The 20,945-nt window shown below is 46.8% G+C and overlaps 2 protein-coding genes across 6 annotated transcripts in view; both read right to left on the bottom strand.

Annotated features, from left to right (window-relative positions):
* Positions 1-664, bottom strand: part of TSPAN17 (tetraspanin 17) — a 34,296-nt gene extending 33,632 nt beyond the window's left edge. For 4 of the 5 annotated variants that reach the window (XM_060240204.1, XM_060240202.1, XM_060240200.1 and 1 more), the window contains exon 1: positions 493-664. In XM_060240204.1, the coding sequence (XP_060096187.1) occupies positions 493-579 (87 nt within the window). In that variant the 5' untranslated portion in view covers positions 580-664. The remainder of the gene's footprint in view (positions 1-492) is intronic. The other variant, XM_060240201.1, reaches the window with a different exon arrangement.
* A 7,470-nt stretch (positions 665-8,134) lies between these two features.
* On the bottom strand, positions 8,135-20,393 carry EIF4E1B (eukaryotic translation initiation factor 4E family member 1B). Its single transcript, XM_060240205.1, has 7 exons — positions 20,265-20,393; positions 15,565-15,653; positions 11,773-11,868; positions 10,672-10,735; positions 10,261-10,374; positions 8,758-8,897; positions 8,135-8,493 (listed from the first exon to the last, which is right to left on the bottom strand). Exons 1-7 carry the CDS (start codon positions 20,265-20,267, stop codon positions 8,379-8,381), a joined length of 621 nt encoding a protein of 206 aa, XP_060096188.1. The 5' UTR covers positions 20,268-20,393; the 3' UTR covers positions 8,135-8,378.
* Between the last annotated feature and the right edge of the window lie 552 nt (positions 20,394-20,945).

Below are 20,945 nucleotides of genomic sequence, written 5' to 3' on the forward strand. Positions count from 1 at the left end.
CCACCAGGGGAACAGCCCGCATTTTGTGATGCAGCACAGACCGGGCAAATTCCTGCACCGAACCAGGGAATGGGGAACTTTCGCATCCTCCCCAGCGCCGGCCCCAGAGACCCGAAGACTGCAAGAACGGGGACCCTCGGCTTGCAGGAAGCCTCTCCCTAATGCCAAGTCCTCGCAGGTGCCGCGCCGTCCTCTGCAGGGCCAGCCACCAGAGCAACCTGAAAGCCTTCTTGCCTTAGAATTGTTTTCCCTTCCCTTCTCCCCAGCTCTGCCCTGGCGCAAGGGCCTGAGATTGAAAGGGCACAGCCCCGGCTGTCTTCCGCGACGCGACCCTGAGCCGGGCCCAGCAGCTTGCGGAAAGGATCCGGCCGGTCCAAGTGCTCCTCCCTCCTTTTTCTGCAATCTTCACCCCCGCCAGAGAACAGCAAATACTCCCTCCCACCCCCACCCCGGCACCCAGGCGGGCCGCGTCGCCTTCACTTGCTCACCCACCCAGAAGAGCACATTGGAGGCGAACAGCAGGTACTTGGCGCAGCAGCTGACCTGGGGACCTTGGAAGTGCTGGGCTTTGCCTGGCATGGCGGGCACGGGCCTGGGCGCTGCCCGGCCGGCTCACAGCCCCATGCCGCCCGCCAGCCACCGGCCCAGCAGCGCCGCCACCGCTCCGCCCTATTTAGCCCGCCCCCTAGGGGGAAAGGGTGGCAGTTGCAGCCCACCGAACCAGAAGCCGCGACTGGCTGATGCTGTCGCAGATATACACGTGCACTGGACCGGCACGGTTGGGAAAGTGCATTTGCGATCCCATTTATATAGCACATTTCAGACATTCCAAATACTTTATATGCATTTTCTCATCGATAGGGTAGGATTCAAACTGTCAAACACGACTACGGAACGAATTGCGTAAGAATTAACGCTAACGCTCTGAGAAGAGCAAGAGTGCATTCCCCTCACTAGTAAGCAATCCTACAGTGACTCCCCCATCCACTAGGAGAAATAATTGCTAGATCACATGTTGGCATTACCAGGCACAGCAGAACATCTCCTTTCCCAAAATTAAGTACTAGTGTACATGAGCATGTTTAGATGGCATGCGGCCATAGGGTGCTTGGGTATAGGTGGGTGCAGTTTGCTAGAACGCTATCACAAGAGTCACTGTTACAGCTCTCCATTATCAACTGCAGTCAATTCTTCAAACTGGGGCTGAGGTAGGAAGTGACAAATGGTATCGCCACAAGTGTTTGTGGTCTATTAAGGCAGAGCCAATGATTGGGGGGGGGGGGGGGGAGAAAAGGGCCATTTGGCCTAGGCCTCAAGTTCAAAGGGTGGCTCAGCTTTAGACACTTGTTCATTTGGTGAAAATTGATTAAGGGTGAGGGGTTTTTTTTGGGGGGGGGGATGTCTAGAGTTGTTAAGTCCTATTGGGGGTGGAGCCAGGAGACTTTGGGGTGGAGCCAGGAGCAAGGTTGCAACAAGCATAACTGAACTCCAAAGGGAGTTCTGGCCATCACATTTAAAGGGACCCCACACCTTTTATATGCCTTCCCTCCATTGGAAATAATGAAGGATAGAGGCACCTTCTACGGGGGCTCATAGAATTGGACTCCCTGGTCCAATCCTTTTGAAACCTGGAGAGTATTTGGGGGAGAGGCATTGGATGCTATGCTACAAATTTGGTGCCTCTATATAAAACAGCCCTCCCCCCAGATACCCGTGGATCAATTCTCCATTAAACCCTATGAGAATCTGTCTCCATAGGGAATAATGGAGTGCCCAGCAGACATTTCCCCCCCGCTTTCTGATGACCCTGAATCAGGGGGAGGGCCTCCAAACTGGCTCTCTCATTCTCTCTCACTTCAGGGTCATCAGAAAGCAAGGGGGAGAGGGAAATGACTGCTGGGCACTGCGTTATTCCCTATGGAGACCGAATCCCATAGGGCAGGGGTCCCCAACCCCCGGGCCGTGGACCAGTACCGGTCCATGGCCTGTTTGCAACCACGCTGTGAAGCCTGGCCACCCCCCATGGCACCGGGCGGCCCCACTCCCCCGTCACGGCACCTCCTGCATCCTCCAGGAGGGGAGCCAGTTTGGTGTAGTGGTTAAGTGCTCGGACTCTTAGCTGGGAGAACCGGGTTTGATTCCCCACTTCTCCACTTGCACCTGCTGCAATGGCCTTGGGTCAGCCATAGCTCTGTCAGAGGTTGTCCTTGAAAGGGCAGCTGCTGTGAGAGCCCTCTCCAGCCCCACCCACCTCACAGGATATCTGTTGTGGGGGAAGAAGGTAAAGGAGATTGTGAGCCACTCTGACACTCTTCGGAGTGGAGGGTGGGATATAAATTCAATATCTTCTTCCATTTTTACAATTTTAGGGGCCGGGGAATAGGCGGTGAAGCATCGCCTTCCCCAGCTATTTAAAGACCAGCCCTGCCACTGCTGCTGATCGGCTGGGGGAACTTCTGCAGCAGCAGCGGGCGACCCACTGAAGAAGCGGTGCTGCCCTTGCCTCCTCCAGGAAGGAAGTAAAGAGGAGACTAGGGCAGCACCACTTCTTCAGCAAGTTCCCCACTGCTGCTGTGGCAGTTTCCTCAGCCAATCAGCTGATTGGCATGAGGGGGGGTCAGCCTTTAAAGAGCTGGGGAAGACAGCGCTTCACTGCCCCTTTCCCTGCCTTAAAATTGTAAAAACAGAGGATGCAGGAAGCGCCGCGAGGGAGGGGCAGGGCGGCAAGATTGCATGGCACGAGGGGGGCAGGGGGGCGAGGCTGCATGGCACCATGGGGGCGGGGCCAAATTTGGTGTCCTTACTCTGCCAGCTCTGGGGCTGCAATGGGCGGGCTGACCCTGGTGCCAATCCCCGGTGCAAAAAAGGTTGGGGACCACTGCCATAGGGTATAACAGAGAATTGATCTGCGAGGCTCTGGGGGAGACTGTTTTTTGAGGTAGAGGAACCAAATTTGCAACATAGCAGCCGATGACTCTCCTCAAAACACCCTCCAAGTTTCAAAAAAGATTGGACCAGATGGTCCAATTCTATGAGCCCCAAAAGAAGGTGCCCCTATCCATTATTTCCAATGGAGGGAAGTCATTTAAAAGGTGTAAAAAGGTAAAGGTAATCCCCTGTTCAAGCACCAGTTGTTTTCAACTCTGGGGTGACATTGCTTTCATGACGTTTTCACAGCAGACTTTTTACAGGGTGGTTTGCCATTGACTTCCCCAGTCATCTACACTTTCCCCCCAGCAAGCTGGGTACTCATTTTACCAACCTCAGAAGAATGGAAGGCTGAGTCAACCTGGCGCCGGTTAGCTGAACCAGCTTCCACTGGGATTGAACTCAGGTAATGAGTAGAGGGCTCCAACTGCAGTACTGCAGCTTTACCACTCTGTGCCACTGGGCACTTTTTTACCTTTAAAGGGTGTGCAGTCCCTCTAAATGTGATAGCCAGAACTCCCTTTGCAGTTCAATTATGCTTGTCACACCCTTGCTCCTGGATTCACACCCAAAGTCCCCAGTTATTTCTTGAATTGGACTTGGCAACCCTACCTTTTGAGTACCCCACAGATTTAAAATCAAGTTTGCTCTTTGCAGTGGCTCTGTAATTACCTTCAACAAGGCATGATTTTTTTAAAAAACTGAGAAATTCTATCGGTGTCATGACCTGAACTGACATGCAAGCCTGAAACTAGTTGAAGTTGCTTTACTACTAAATGTTCTGTTCTTGTACTGTACTTCCTGTCTCTTTGTGTGTTTGCATTCAGAAGGCTCTATTATGAGCCATTATCTAACTTTTCCCCAATTCCCATAGTACTAGAACTCAGGGAGACCCAGTGAAGATGGCGGACAAAAGGAATTATTTACTCAACAAGCAACTAAACTCTGGAATTCATTGCCAGTGGACACAGTGACAGCTAGATATATGGATTTATGAAGGACAGGGTGCTTAGTGTTTGCTAGTCTAAAAACAACCTTCCCATTCAAAGGCAGTAAACCTATGAATACCAGTGCCAAGAGGCCATACCAGGAGAAGGCCTTGGCCCTATGTCCTGTTTCTTGGCCCTCCAAGGTAACTGGCTGGCCATGATATAAGACAAGATGTTGGACAAGGTGAACCACTGGTCTGATCCAGCAGAGGTGTTTTTATGCTCATAGAATCTGTGGTGTTTTTCCGCTTTGCTCACATTCAATCCAAACCCACAAACCCCCTCATACAGCTACACATGTGTAAGCATTTAGGCTACACACTTCTTTTTGTATGTTAAAATAGCCCCATGGAGCACTTATTTTTTCCACTGGGGAAACATGTATATATAGGCTGCATGAGTACATATTAACTACATAAGAGTTTCCCCATGGGGCAATAGTGGCTACCTGAAACCATTTTCAGGTTTCTCTGTTTGCATGGCATAGTCCTGATCCAAGCATTCATTTCTGTCTTTCTGAATACAGAACTCCCAGTACATTTCTAGTTGACAAGATTTGTGGTAGATACTGGGGCAGGAGGACAATACACAGGGCAATGTGTCATGTAGTTCATGCCCTTCAAGTAGGGTTGCCAGCCTCCAGGTAGGGCCTGGAGAGCTCCCATTTTTACAGCAGATCTCCAGTCAGCGGAGATCAGCTCCCCTGGAGAAAATGGCCGCTTTGAAGGGCGGATTCTTTAGTATTGTACCATCCTGAGCCCCCTCCCCTCCACAAACCCTGACCTCTCCTGGATCCACCCCCAAAGTCTCTAGGTATTTCCCAACACAGACCTGACAACCCTATGCTTCAAGAAAGATTTGATCATCTGCTTTTTAAAATGGTCTCTTTTTAAAAGGCCTTCTCTATAAAAGCACCCCAATGGTGGAACCAGCTGCCGGAAGAGGTGCGGGCCCTACGGGACCTTGGCCAATTCCGTAGGGCGTGTAAAACCGCCCTCTTCCGGCTAGCCTTTCAGGATGGAGCTTGAAATAAACATCACGCCATCACTAATACTAATAACTGAGATAACAGCCTGTAGAGATTATTTTAGACTGTTTTTAGATTGTTTTAGATTATGAAAAATGTAATGGTAAATTGTAATTTTATTGAATTGTATAACTGTTTTATTGTTCAATGGCTTTGCCATACCTGTAAGCCACCCTGAGCCTGCCTTGGCGGGGAGGGCGGGGTATAAATAAAATTTTATTATTATTATTATTATTATTATTAAATAATGCATTCCATCTTTCTATATACTTTTTTGCCTCTACAGACCATGAACAGTCAATGACAATGTTATTATTCATTATGAAAAAGGACAACCTAGCACGGATGTTTGTTCTAAGCAACAGAAAAGACAAACAGGCACAAGAAGACGCTAGAGGCAAGTAATGCCTGGGTTCCTGTTCCCATCACTATGAGAAGCACAGAGAACAGTGCTTCAGTTGTTAGAACAGATTATTGTCCATATACTTCGGATGCAGGCTGAAGCCTCTGTTCAAGCTAAATCAGGACTCCAAAGCTCCCACAGCTCTTGCCAGCTCCCCTGAACAGGTGTAGTTAGGGAACATACAGCAGGAGTGAGCTGGGCTTCCTCTTCTGTATTCAGCAGTTAGCAGAGGCCCATTAATGGCTGCTATGGTTAAGGCTAAAGACAGCTTTAGGACTGGCATTTATTTCTGCTTATTACCAACCATGGATTCTATTGCATACTTCTCCAGTGACCCAATCAACCCACTTTTTTGTCATGCCCAGGAGATGCTTTGCTTTGAAACTCATCCAGAAGTTCCCAAAGCTCTGGGAACAAAGCTCTTTCCCAGGCAGGAGAGCCACAAAATGCTCAGATTGCTAGCAGAGTTAAGATGAGTTTCCTGCAAGGAGATAACCATTTGCCCAATTTCCAGAAAGGAAACATGAGTTGGTCAATAATCGGGTTGCCAACTCTAGATAGAGAAATCCCTGGAGATTAAGGCAGTGGAACTGGGAAGGGCAGGATTTGGGGACATTCAGAAAGAAGAGTGGGAGCTGAGGGCCTCTGCACTCTACATATACACATGGAGCCATTATTGGTACCCCAATCCACTGTTAAATGTGGCAGGCTATAAATCCAGTTAAGGGCAGCAATCTGAAAACCAGTAGGCAAGAGGGTCAGAACTAGGACAGTGCCCTCTTAGACACACACAAGCCCTTGTCCTATCATGACACATTTAAGCTTGGTCTTAACTCTAAAGGTACGTTCCCTGCAGATGGCTTTATTTATAGCATGCTTCAAGCATGGCTTGCTATATTACTAGCCATGGATATTACCATCCTTCTGCAGGAAAACCCAAGACCATTAGTGATTTAGAGATGTTGCAAGAACCAAATTAAGACTCTGGTGACTTCCAGAAGGAAAGAAGCTTCACTGAATTTCAAGTCATTTCTGTAGCAGCCCATCAGTCATGAAAGGGGTTTCAGACCAGAAGATTGGCCCAGAAATCCCTCCAATCCAGCAACTGTTCTATTCAGTAAAAGTTATCCCAAAGGCATGTTGGAGAAATGTTGCATACCGCCTCCAGCAAGCCAGACACTGCAGCCAACATGATATAAAAATTATGCTTACACTCAAGTTTGCCTTGCATCACTTCCTCCATTCCCCCCCTCCAATACGGATGCTCAGGGATGAATTATCTGTGAATGGAAAAGGTTTCACCTTGTGCTAGAAAATGGGGCAGCAGAAGACACATCTTCTTCTTACCAAAACCAGGATGGAAATTCTTGACTTGTCAGGTGAGAACACAAGTAGTTGGGAGGAAAGCAGGCCTGTAACTATGGAGCATCGGGGGGGGGGGGGTTTGCTGCCCCTGACTTCCAGACAGGTTCCCCCCCCCCCCCCCCGTCTCAGTCTTCCCCATATCTCCCAGTGCCTTCCTGACAGCCCCCAAACCCATGGCCTTCCCTCTGTTGCTGCCCTGGCCACACTTGAGCAGCCACCCCACTCCAGCACCATTTAAATAGCCCACCAATCAGCTGATCACATGGGAGGCCAGCAGTGGCTCCTGCTGCCCCCCACATGTTTTAAGCAGCCCTCCCTCCCCCTTCCTCCTGAGGGGCCATGGAGGCAAAAGCTAAGAGGATGAAGGCCACCCCCTCCGTCCTGGGCAATTTAAATCCCCCAGGAGAGTGCTCAGAGCAGCTGCCAGCCTCCCACATGATTTAAAGGCCCCACTGAACAGTGGCTGTTCCTCATTGGAAATCCTGGTTTCACTTCTGGCAGCCGTGTGTGTGGCTTGGTGAATGAGCCTACCTGGGAGGGATCTCCTCACCTCGGCCCTCTGGCGAAGAATCAATACCCAGCTCCCTTCACCCTGGTTGATCTGGAGCAGCTTGAGCAAGCTTAGGAGGCAGCTTTGCAGACACAAATACACACACTAAAAAGCCCCCAAAACTCAGAAAAACTCCAGGAATGGATTCAGCTTCTCATCAGGAGGTGGTGGCAGCAGCAGCGACAGCGGCGGGGAGGGCTGTTTAAAATGTGCAGGAGGGGCAGCAGAAACATCCACCCCTCCCACAGGGGGAGGGGGTCACTAAGTACCCCCTGATTTTTTCTCATGCCCCCCCAACTTTACAAATTCCGGCTACAGGGCTGGAGGAAAGGAGAAGAGGAGCTCATCTACTACTCAGCAAATTGCTGTCATATAACCCAAGTGTCTAGATGGGGAGGTAAACTAAGCATAACCACACCCCCAAAGTGATCCCTTTCCTAATAAGCCTGCTCAGTACAAAGGAAGCCCCTGCCCCTTCCCACCAACTACATGTCCCCTCCTGTCCTATCTGCAGCGCGTTTGTAGGTCTATCATAGATAACTGTGATGGATATATCTCCCATTGCTTTTCCTTCTCCAGGGACCGTGCACAGGAAACTAGCAGAGTTTAGCTCACAGTAGGCTGTGGGACGCCATCATTGGCTTCCTCCACGTCTCTGCTCACATGATGAAGTTGGCTCAGATAAAAAAGAAATCAAAAAGAAAGGCTTTGTCCAAAGTTTGGGAGATAAGTGGCGGGGCTATCATGAGGGACTATCTGGAACACACACAAGCATGGGTGTAGCAGCAATCAGAGAAAACAAACCCCAAGGGAAAACAGGCCTCACCCCCATGCCCCATCTATAGCCAAACCTGCCAACTAAAAACTTCCTCTTTCATTTTTAATGGTTGGATTAATTTTAATGACAACTATTATTAGTTGTCGGAAAGTTCCCAACTCTTGGCAAAGATGAAAGTATGTGTTAGGCTGCAAATGTTTAGTTTCTCAAGAACAGAGCAAAGTTATATTACCATTCACAATGCCATTCTGTATACCAACCCCACCAATCTCCATCTTCCTTCCATCCAGACCCCCTTCCCAAAGATCCAGCCAACTGCAAGGCTCCGTCTCTGTGGCTCACACCACAAACTTGTTCTTCATGAGGGAGCCACTTTTGGTGGCTGTGTCTGCATGAGCCTGATAGCCAATCACCACTTTGGAAGACAGGCCCAGGTGCTCCTTGTACACACGCCTGCAAACAAACAATATACTGTTGAAATCAGCCTGCCTGTAACAGCCTTTCTTTCCTGTAGCCACCATTAGCACTCCCAGTGAAGCAATACTTTTTTAAAAATGGAAATTTCATTTTTTATGCCAACCCCTCACATTTCAAGCCCCTGTGTTACGTTTCGATCATAGGGATATATTCTGCCTTATGGAAGGTAGCTGACATGAGCCCTCCTAAGCTGCCATGCAGCACTAAATGGAGAACCAAGGAGAGGGAACAGCGTTTTACCCAATATGGGTGACTCCATCTCGATTCTCCGCCTCCCGGGTCCAGATCGCAATCTTGTCCCCCTTAGCACGGATGTTGATGACAGCACCACAGACATCATCACAGTAGTCATCAAACATCTCTCCAATCAGACACAGCAGCTACAGGAGTAAAACAAGAACACAGGAATTACAGGGAGCCACAGAATGCTGTATATACAGGTGCAGTGGGCAAAACCTCTGGCCTTATAGAGACTTTTAAAGCAACTTGTCCTATCCAAAAGGAAGCAAACACCCTTTGGGAAAGAGGGGTTGGTTTCTTCATTTGGAAGGGGAACAGTATACAAAAGTGTCACCCTCCCCCAATATACCCGTATTAAGCTCACTCTCCCCAAAATGTGTAGGGACCTGGCAGCCAGAAAGGCAATAAGACCAGGCCTCTCATCTCACAGTGGTCTGTCAAAAGCAGGCTATCTGGAGCCAGCACAGACTCCATCTTTGAACTAGTCTCTCAGGTGCAGGGGAAGGTGAACCAAAAGGAACTGCTAAGAGCAAGCACATAACACAGGATCTCATGGCCACGGCAATCAACAATGACAGCAAGCCTTGTTTTCCTACTAACCCCATCACCTCTGACTCTGGTAAACTGCACTGTCCCCTTCAAAAATATTTTGGAGGTCTAGCACCTCTCTCCACTCAACATTGAGCCACTGACCCATAGAAACACAAACACTGGCAAACTTCCAAATTTCGGAAGCACAAGTCAAGCATCCCACACATACGCAATTTTAATCTGGCTAATTACACCTGGGCCAGCCCATCCCCAGTCCTCCAAAGCAATATTTAACGTGGCACTCTGCACCCCAGCTTCGTACAACTCTTGAGGTACCTAGAAGAGTGTACTCTCAGATTCTGTCTTGAGCCTCTGATGTGAACCACTGGCCAGCCATGTATCTCCCCCTTCCTTCCTCCACATGAATTCCAGACTTCAGGATCAGATGAATATCACCCTATTACAAACCAACCCTCTTCTTGTCTCTATCTATCACCCCTCTGTTTCTTAGTTCTCTGTGTGTATGCACGCATTGATCTGTGGTCATTATTTTGCATGAATGGTTAGTGCTAATTTATAAATTTATACACAATAAAATTCCATTTATTCAATTAAGGCCTCGTTCTTCTATTGGTATTTCTTGCAATCTGACCCTCGTATGCATAGAGTATAAAGAACCTTTATGCATGTGAACTGCCCTGTGTATCAAGAACCAGACCCAGGCAATTTGGGTAACAAAAGGAAGAACGGCCTGTGAAGAATGATACCATATAGTCTTTCCTTCTCTCCTTAGCAGACTGTCAAATGATACAAGCCACCTTATACCTCATGAGCTACCACTACCTTGGGAAAGAACTACTGAAGGGAGGACTAGAGTGGGAGCTCTTCTGTCTGCTGAAGAGAGAAAGAACAAGCCTTAAAGCCAGCACAAAAACCTGTGATGACCTGTGTGCACACATGCAGCTTACTTACTGTCTCCAACCAGAAATGGTCAAGCTCTGTATGCCGCTGCTGCTTGGCCAGTGCAATAAGCCAACGACCACCCCGTTTGTTCCGGTTATCTTCCCACATAGGCTCAATGCCATCCTGCCAGGAAAGCAACAAGGAGTCCTTGCTGTGTCAACACATGCAACTCACACATATCTCACAGCCTCCACAACTGTGACACAAAGTTCTGAGGCATTCCTATTTCATCATAATGCATCAGACTTCCAGCAGGCCATGCACAGTACCATGGTGCATGGCAAGGCTCTCAGCCAATAAGAAGAGCCTTATGACTGCAGATTGAATAAGCCTTCTCTGCTCAGCATGCCCAGAGGAGACTTGCAGAGAGCAACTGAGCACATGTAGAAGTCACATGATGCCAACTCGGAGATGCCTTACCTTGAAAAGGGAGTAGTCACAGCCTGAGGTCAGCTTGCTGGCCAGCTGGATATGACTGTACAACCTGCAGTCTCATGGAGAAGGAGATGCAGTATGGGGAAAAAATGCATAGTCTATTATTCCCCATGGAGATAGGTACCTTATAAAAGATAGCAGAAATATTTCTAAAGCAGCAACACAAGCTGGAAATATCCTTAAGAGGTGTTCCACAGCAATCAGAAGTACACTGCAGCAAACTCTGGCCCATGTATCAAGTTTGTTTTAAAATATATTGCATGATTCATTATTAGCATATATATGCACAAGTACATGCAAGTGTACAGAGCAGCTTTGAAGTGGAAGTGTTTGTCAGACACACATATTTTGATTTCCATTTGGGTTAGACCCAAGTTGTACTTACATTGCAAATTTATGTTGGTGACCGCTTTGGGTTCCCATCGAGGAGCAAGGCAGGGTGTAAATTATTAAATAAATTATAAGAACTTAACCAACATGCCTTTCCCCAAAGAATCCAGAGAACTGCAGTTTAGCAAAGAATTCTGAATGATGTTTGGTCTCTCTGCCAGGACTACAATCCTCAGAATTCCCTGGATAAAGAGAATGAACATTAAGCTATTCAGAGGCTGAAGTATGGGTCAGCCCCAACAGTACTTTAGGTGGGTGTCAGCATTGAAGGTTCTGTTTCTGAATGCTTCTCTTATGCACTTGATTTTGCTGGAGATCTTATGTATCCAAAGAGTTTGCATGCAGGCCCATTGGTGCCAGATTCTACAGCATTATGTGTGTGTGTGTGGTGGAGACACCTATGCCAACTATTGCAAAGTAATTCCTTTACTCACTGTCAATGATTTTTTTTTTTAAAAAACCCAGTTGGTAGCATGATGTTGACAATACCCTCATTGGAGCATTTCTGAGACTGAGATAATCTAGGAATTTTAAATAATCTCCTTTCTTCTCACTAATGTAGGTATGCTGCCATTTTCACTGAAGAGGATTTTAAAAAGTCTTTCCACAAGGCAGATGCCCCTTCCTCCTACTGAATTTGTGACTGTCAGGTTCAGGAATCCTTACAGTTAAAAAGAAAGAGTGAAATGCACTCACGCCCAAAAGTCTTCCACAGTGTCAAACTTGGTGACAAGTCGCAAGTTCTCCTGCCAAGTCTTGCTCTTGTCATTTTTGAAGAACCACAAGACCCACCTATGAAGGTCAGCAGAAGGCATCATTAAATACCAGCTATAAGCACACAATCCACATGGGCCCTCAAGCTATGTGCAACCATACCTTTGCTCAACATATCAGAAGTCAATGCATTGCCCTTCCTAAGCAGTGGCAAGGAGGTGCTGCTGCTCCATACTCAGTGCCAAGTACAGAGTATGCCAGTGTCTCATGCCTGAGACACTGGCATGTCTGTTTACAAATGAATCAAGGTGAACTTACAGGAAGTGCATGGTAGATTTCAGGCAGCCATTACAACGCAGTGTCTTCTCTGCAGCTCCTCCTCTTAACTGGAGAGGGGATGAGAAAAGATGAAGTTTCCAGGAATATTCTCCATCAGGCACAAGTCACATAGGGATGCTTCTCATGCCAGAAAGGGAAGATTGTCTATGCAGCCAGTACGGTGTAGTGGTTAGAGTGTCAGACTAGGACCTAAGAGACCAAGGTTCAAATCCCCTCTCTGTCATGGAAGCTTGCTGGGTGGCCTTGGGCCATATCAAACATTCAACCTAACCTATTTCACTATAGTAGAAAAGAGCAAGAGTCCAGTAGCACCTAAAAGATTAACAACATTTGTGGCAGGTTATGAACTTTCTTCAGATCACTGCTCACTTCCTCAGATATTTCAGCACAGTGACTCACAAAAGCTCCTACCCTGCCACAAATGTTCTTGGTCTTTAAAGTGCTATAGGACTCTTGCTCTTTTCTACTGCTGCAGACAGACTAACAGGTTACCCAACTTGATCTGCTTCACAAGGTTGAGGGGGGGCAGGGTTGGAGGATAAAACATATCAGGACAATGTAAACGCATTTGTGTCCCCAGTGGAGAAAAAGTGGGGGTATAAATGAAGTTACTTCATAGCCAGTTGAAGGTATTTAATAACCTAAGGACAGATATGCAGGCTGCCTCATCCATGCCACTGGCAGTTGGGAGCAAATATAGCTGCAGTGGAGCTAGCAGCGATGCAGGGCCTCACTCAGATGTAATCCAGGCAACAATGGCCATTTCCAAACAGGTTTTGTGCTTAGGGTTCAGTGTTCCACACTTCCTCACAGCATCCGGGTTTATTTCTGCATATCCTGGGGTTTCCTTGGCTTTTCTCCAATCTTTCCCAAACCTGCTTTGCTGCAAAGTTTTTGGAAAAGATCACAGCAAAGCCAGGTTGGGTGATATGTGGATCTGGGCCTGTGGCTCAGTGGTAGAGCATTTACTCTGCATGCAGTAGATCCCAAGTTCAGTCCCCAGCACCTCCAGTTAAAAAAGGAATGGGCAGTAGGTGATGAGAAGGACCTCCACCTGAGACACTGGAAAGTGGCTGCCAATCTGAGTAGACAATATTGACTTTGATGGACCAAGGGTCTGACTCAGTACACAGCAGCTTCATGTTTCCTGTCCCACACATTATCACATTGCCTCAGTGAAACAGGCCAGAGACTTTTTGAAATGATTGATGGGAATTCACAGATTGTTGTAACATTATATTGATGCCATAATATCTAGTTGCTGATTTTTTAAAAAGCCCTTGGGAATTAGCTGCTACCAGGAGACTGAGGCAGGGACCCCATGGAGAAATAAGAAGAAAATAAAAAGAGAGAGAAATAAGCCACATGGAAGCCCTGTGACCGCTGCACTGTATTTGCACCAGCAGCAAGGAAATTACATAAACCAGTCACCATGTGGAAAGGATCAATGATTGGTGTAGACCTTTACCCACTAAAACCTCAGTACTGCCAGCCACTGGGAGAAAGCCAAGCCCCTGCAGTGCAGCAGTGGTCTCCTCCCTAAGCAGCTTCTAGGGTGGAGAACTGGCCCTGAGGAAGTCTGGTCTCACTAGTTCAGTGGCAAAGCAAGGGCAGTTAGAGGATGAGTGAAGGTTGGTGGATGTTTTTGCATTTCAGATATTGAGAAAACCCTTCCAGGTAAATGCAAAGGGGGATATTTCTCATCAGATATTTCAGGTGGGATTTGTGTACACTGGCAAATGAGATAACCAAAAATGTTACCATCATATTTGAAGACCTAACACTTTTGGAAACAAGTCTATGCAACACATCTGGAATTTATACTAATATCAAGATTTCTTTTTTCCAGCAGTGGTCATTCAAGAGGTGTATATAGCGGAATATCAAGCATTTCTTGAAAGCAAGCAAGGAGTTTCTTGGCAGTATGTATCTGCTGAGTCACACACTCTTCTCTGGTCACATTTGGAAGCACATAATCAGAACACTTCAGGTTAGCAGGAAATATGGCTATTAAACCAGGAATATTAAGACTGCAAAATTGCATTGGGGAGAGGTACAGAATCAGTTTGATTCTCTAAGTAGCAAAATTTGTGGATACTTAAATCCACAGACTGGAGCCCTGAGTACACAAGACAGATATTTCCACTTAGCTGAAAAAGTCCCAGTTTACAAAGCAAAAACTGAAATCTTAAGGGTGGGGGGGAAATGGGCAGTTAACCTCTCTACAGAACATAAGCAGTGCCTGTAGCTTTAAGAAAAAAATGTCCTCAGTGGCCTTTACTGGGCAACCATTCCTATCTATAAGCCTTGATTTCTGTCAGTAAAAGGTAAGATGTGGGGGCAGGGTCCTTTCGGACTTTGAGGGAGGACCTATCAGGGCAGGCCTAGCAGCAGCTACCAAGCAACTTGCATGACTCACCCAGGCCTGACTACTTGCTAATGTTCAACAGTAACCACTCACAAATCCAATGTTGTGCAGTGGTTACAATCTGAGAATGGGATCCAGTTTGAATTCTCACTCTGGCATGGAAGCTCACTGGGTGACTTTGGACCAGTCATGGGTTCTCAGCCTAACCTACTTCACAGGATCGCTGTGTGGACAAAATAGAGAACTCTATAAACTGCTTTGGGTCCCCACTGTGGAGAAAGAAGAAGTATAAATTAAATAAATCAATCATAAATATACCTGAAGATAGGGGGCAGATTAAAGGCAGCTTGATTGGTGGGCAAGACTAAGAGAAGGAAACAGAGAAAGGTGAGGCTATGAAGGTTGCCAGGAGGAAGGAAAGAGGAAATAGTGTGGGAAGGGGGATTCAGGGGGAATTTAAGGTGCTCCTGCAAATCTTTGTGGTTCCCCACTGTGCAACTTGCCTCAGTAGCTGCCACTGCACAAGTAGGCCATAGTTTTCCCATGTAGAAGCTGCAAGGAGGAAGGAAGGGTGGAAAGCTGAAGACAGGGGGCAGACAGCGGTAGGTTGTCTGGTGGGTGGAAAGAAGGAAAATGGACAAATAAAGGATAGGTTGGTGGGTGAGAATTAGAGAAGGAAGCAGGAAAAGGCATGGGGGCTGTCAGGAAGAAAAAGTGTGGGAAAGGGAAGTACAGGGGAAAGTGAGGTACTGCCTGTGAGTTGTTATGGGTTGTGCAACTGGGCCTGGTGGCCAGCACTGTAGAATCCAGCCATAATTTTCCTGGATAAGGGCTGCCAGGGAGTATGAAGAGGACAGCTGAAGATGGGTGGGAGGGGCAGAGAAAAGTAGGTTTGTGGGGAGGGAGAAGGAAGCAGAAAGCTAGGATAGACTATGGGGATTGTCATGGAAGGGGAAAGAGGAGACAGTGGGGGAGGGAAGAGGAGATGCCCTCTGCAAGTCTTTCTGGGTTCCCTCCTTGTGTGAGGTATAAATGCAGTAGAATACCTTCCACTGCTCCATTAGTACCTATTCTGGAGAGGATGTTTCCTGAAGCGTTCCACAGTCACCTTCTCTCTCCTGGCCTTGCATTTTCGCTGCTCTTCTGGTGCACTTGCCTGACATTTGAATGAGTGGATAACAAATATCATGTAAAAACAAGGAACACAAAACAAAAACAAACAGAAGGACTGTCCCTACAGTCACAGCAAGTCAGGGAGGAGAAAACTGGAGGTACTTTACATTTGTGCTGGCACACTTCTTCAATGGCAGAAGAGTGTTATGTATATAAGCTTTCCAACTAGCAAAAAACCCCTAAGCAGAAAGCCTCCAAAACACTCTCCACTGGGGGAAAGCATGTCCTCTCAGAAAAAAGTTAGAGGCCCTCCTTTTTGTTTTCCCTTTGAAAAATGCAGCAACTAAAATTGCACACAGAACTTTATTCCCCTCCCACCCAAAAAGAGCTGGCAGTACTTACAAGACAAAAAAAAATCACACAAGCTTTGCAGCATTTTAGGGGGAGCATAAGTGATTGTGGACTAGCACCTGCTTCCTCAAATATATCAATTCTGCAGGGCCTGTAAAACAGAGTTGTTCCACTGGGCCTACAGTTGAGAGCAGTACCGGGTCCCTAGCCAATAGGCTACAGTTAGAGTCTGACCTTCTCCTCCTGTTCCCTCCTCCCCCACTTAGTTGTTTTGTATAGTACCCCCTGTGTGAATCTTTGCACCATCTGGATCCCCCCCCCAGTCATATTAATTTTTATTGTTTTTATGGTTTTTGAGTAATCATATTTAGAAAGCTTTTAATTGTATATTTATCAGACGTTGTCACCTGCTCTGAGCCAGTTTCTGGGAAAGGGAACTATAGAATAAAAAAAATCTGAGAAAAGGGGGTTCAGTCCATAAGAATTTACACTAAAATAAAAAATGTGCTAGTCAAGTGCTGCAAAGCACTTGTTTTGGCAGCAAAGGGCTGACATAGCTACCCCTCTGGAATTCATACTTTCATTTACTTTGTTTATAGTTGGGCTTTCACACCAAGACTCTGTTGGAAAAGGCAATGTCTAGTGTACAAAGAAGAAGAGATGACCCTGCAAGGGGCTCAAGAAGACAATTCAATAGGATAGTGAGGTCAGCACCTTCTCTCCTGCTGTCATTCCTGGTCTGTCTCCTCTCCAGATTGCTACTCATAGGGCAATTTCCCCCTTCTTCTCAGAAGTGCCACACTCAATCTTACCCTCTCTCTCAGCTAGAGACGTTAGGAACCTGTCTCTGGGTGGGATCAGACAAGCTGACTGCTGCGGTAGTCTCTCAGCCTTTAAAAAGCTGTCCCAGTTAGAGATGCACTGCAGCAATCAGATGGCAACGGCCCAGCAGCCAACACAGGCACGGGCCACACCCATGCTGAGAGGAATGGTCACACTGCTCCTGCACATGCACAGAACACCCATGGTGCACCCGGGCTAATCACACAAACAGAAATGCACCATGGAAGTGCTGCAACAACTTGAAACTGGGAAGTTCCCAGTGGCTATTTTTTAGTCCATACCTGGGCCATCCTACCATGAAGTACTGATGAGCAAGCTGCAGGGATCAGATGTGCATGTGTGATCGTACACATTAAATCCAGGGGTGGGGGTGGCTATGATGGGCCATAAAAACCCATCTGATCACACCCTCCATCTCTCTTTCCTATAAAGTATGTTAATTCCTAAAGAAACCCTTATCTGCTCTTTAATCAGGTTGTGCACCATTGTTATGTTACTCTGCCAATAGACTAAAGGCAGATTTCATGAAAAAGCTGAGATACAATATGAAATGGTGAAATCACATAAAGGGACAGTATATTGTGGCAATGCTCTCAGGAAAAACAGAGCTGCCAAGGAGGCCTCTGCATGCTCAGAATTATTAGGAAAAGGACTGAAAATAAACCAGCCAGTATTACAATGCCCTTGCATAGAGCTATGGTACAGCCTCATTTGGAATACTGTGTGCCATTCTGGTCACTGTGTCTCAACAAGGATATTGCAGAGCCAGAAGACAAAATGTTGGAGCACCTTTCCTATGAGTTAAGTGGGAACATTATAGAGTTTTATAAAATTTTGCATGTGGTAGTTAAGGAGCTTTTTCTCCCTCTCCCATAATACTAGAATTCAGCAGCACCCAATAAAGCTATTGAGTAACAGTTTCAAGACAGACAAAGGGAGGTACTTACTCAACAAGTAGCTAAGACTGTAGAATTCACTGCCAATGAAGGTAGTGATGGTGGGGTTGCCAATCCCCAGTTGGGGGTAGGGTTGCCAGGTTTTACTTGGCTGCCTGTGGGGGAAATCTTGTCCTCTTGCTGGGAGTCTACTTCACATGCGCAGCATGATGACGACACTCAGAAATGCCATCATCACACCGGGCACGTCGCACCGGGGATGCTCTACCTTTTGGGAAAAACCTCCATGGTTATCGAGTTTCTCCCCCAAATGACAGAGCATCCCCTGCGTGATGTGCCTGGTGCAATGACGTCACTTCCAAGTGATGTCATCACACCAGGCACATTTGATGCACTGGTGCTGTTCAGGGTCAGGGGCTCTTCCTGGCAGTAGGCTGGAGGCCCTGAAGTTGGGGGAAACCCTGCCCCCAGAGGGAAGCTGGGAACCCTATGTTGGTTTGGAGACCCTCCTCCTGCTTCAGGGTTATCAGAAAGCAGTAGGGGTGGGGTGGGTTGAATGTCCCCTAGGCACTCCATTGTACCCTGTGGAGACTGGTTCCCATAGGATATAATGTGTGGGCTGTTTTTAGAGGTAGAGGCACCAAATGTTGAGCATAGCATCTGGTGCCTCTCCTCAACCCCCTCCCCCATTTCAAAAAGAGTAGACCAGAGGGGCCAATTCTGAGCCCCTAAAGAAAGTACCCCCATCCTCCATTATTTCCAATGAAAAAAAGGCACTTAAGAGGAGCGCAGGCCAGAACTCACTTCAGTGTTTATTCAGGCTTTTAACAACCTTGTTCCTGGCTCCACCCCACAGTCTCCTGGTTCCACTTCCCCAGTCCCCAGATATTTCCTGAGTTGGACCTGGCAATCTTAAGTGATGGTCACAAACATATAGCTAGCTTTAGAAGGGGGTCAGACAGATTGAGGAAAGAGAGGCCATCAGTGGCTAATAGCCCCAGTGACTGAAAGGAGCCTCCATCTGCAGAAGCAGCAAGCCCCTGAATGCCAATGCTAAGAGGCTGAACAAAGCAGGAGTCAAGTACCTTTAAGACCAACCAATTATTATTTAGAACGTAAGCTTTCATGTGCTCTTAAGCACACTTCATCAGACGAGGAATCCAGCACAGTTTCCTCGTCTGATGAAGTGTGCTTAGGAGTTCTAAATAAAAATTGGTTGGTCATAAAGGTGAAACTTGACTCCTGCTTTGTTCAACTGCTTCAGACCAACACAGCTGCCCGCTTGGATCAATGCTAAGAGGCAACAGCGGGGAGGGCCTCTAGGCCCCTTCTTGTTTGGTCCTCCACAGCAACTGGCTTTCCCAGCATTCTGATACAGATATCTTGCTGCATGTTTAATTTCTAGTAATCTACTATTTCCCTCAATCAGATGCATCATTCCAAGTCACTTCTGTAAAATATTTACACCCCTTCTTTCTCCAAACCAGTTAGGACTCAAGGCAATTTACAACAAAAAGAAGAGCAGCCCCATCACACAGGACAATTAAACACACACACATGGAAAGCCATCCACAGCAAACACTGCATACACTACAAAGGCTGCTGTTGACTCTCCCCCACATTAAATGCCCTGAATAATTCAGCTTTATATGGTTTCTTAAGGACTGCAATGATGGGTACAGACCTTGTTCATTTTTTTAAAGACCATTCCACAGTAAATGCTAAGCCTACACAGCATCCATTTTTCTCACCTGCCTGGAAATTGGTATACACCCCCACCCCCAAGCTGAGGCCTTTGGAGAATATAATTACCAGAAACAATACATGGGATACCTGATTCTGAAAGTGTTCCCCTCCTGCATGGGCTCTTCTGCCTTTAACAATTTAATTGTACACAATAAAATCAGGTGGATGAAGGTCCTCTCCCTCTCGCTCATGCAAAACAATGATAGGAAGGAAGACTGAAAATTGTGGCAATCCTCCTCTAGAGAGAAGGCAGTTTCAACAAGCATAGTTTCTGTTATCAGAGGTGGCCACAAAGGGAAGTTGGCAATCCTCACAGGGAGAGGCTCATTAAACCTAATCCCACCCCCTGCATGCTTGCTCTCCAACCAACCTCAGCAAGATACAGCCCGGGTCAGTGCGTATTTTATATCCTTCCCAGTTTAGCCAATTATTTTCACACATGCATGCTCAGAAGTGCAGCTTGAGAGCAAAAAACAAAAACAACTTTACACTAAAAAAAAATCAGACCTAAAAATTCAGAATAAAAAACAGAACAGCTCTACTAGCCTAACCTTTTCTCTCTCAAGGTCAATAAGACCTCTGAAAGTTTTTTTTTAAGAATTCAGAAAGCCAACAGCTGTGCATTATGGACAATGCTCCCTGTATCCTGTGGAGTCTTGTGAGCTACTGAATAAATTCGTTTGCTCTGGGGCCATCCCTTTTGAGCTAAGGCAAAAATGTGTGAGCCAGAGGCTAAAAAACTGTGAGCTAGCTCACACTAACTCAGGTTAAAAGAAACACTGGTTATGGATTGGTGGGGGAAGAGGAGAAACACTCACCATCTCCACTGTTACCTTCCTGGACAATAAGGACAACAATCCCCACACTGCTTCAGCTCTCCTTTTATCCCAAAGGCCTCCTTCAGAACCACCTTTAACCTGGAAGAAGCCTCACTTATTAAAGCCCCAGGCCCTCCTTTTTCCTTCCCTTCATCTGACTCTCTCTACTGGATAGAGCACAACAGGCCAAAATGGGCTCATAGAAGAAAAACAGACTTGTGGAATGTAGTCAATTTTTGCCATGTTCTTTTTTAAAACAAAAAGAAAGGCTGTCAGATAGATTGTCCTAAAGGATTTGCATAATCTACATATTCAGGGACTGGCCAGGTCTGCAGAAAATGTGACACATTGCCAAAATAAAAAGACTTTCTAATAGCCAGATGAGAACTGCGTTTGGGGAGAAGAAATAGAAAGTTGGTCCTAAATCCTGTTCAAGGAGAAATGGGGGAAGGGAACTGCTCAAGCTTCTTAGTATCCCGGAATCACAGAGATTGGTAGTAGGGATTTCCAAGCTGTGCCCCCCTTCTGTAATTCCTTGTGAGCCCTGCCTTGTCTTAGAACATAAGAAGCACCTGAAAACTAGCTGAGGTTGCCATGAGATAGGGAATGGCCTGTTTTGCAGCTTCTGCCTGTGATTGCATCCTCTATGCTGTGAATGAAATGCCTGTTTTAGGATGACGT

Source organism: Heteronotia binoei, chromosome 5 (assembly GCF_032191835.1).
Source record: "Heteronotia binoei isolate CCM8104 ecotype False Entrance Well chromosome 5, APGP_CSIRO_Hbin_v1, whole genome shotgun sequence".
Taxonomy (NCBI): Eukaryota; Metazoa; Chordata; class Lepidosauria; order Squamata; family Gekkonidae; genus Heteronotia; species Heteronotia binoei.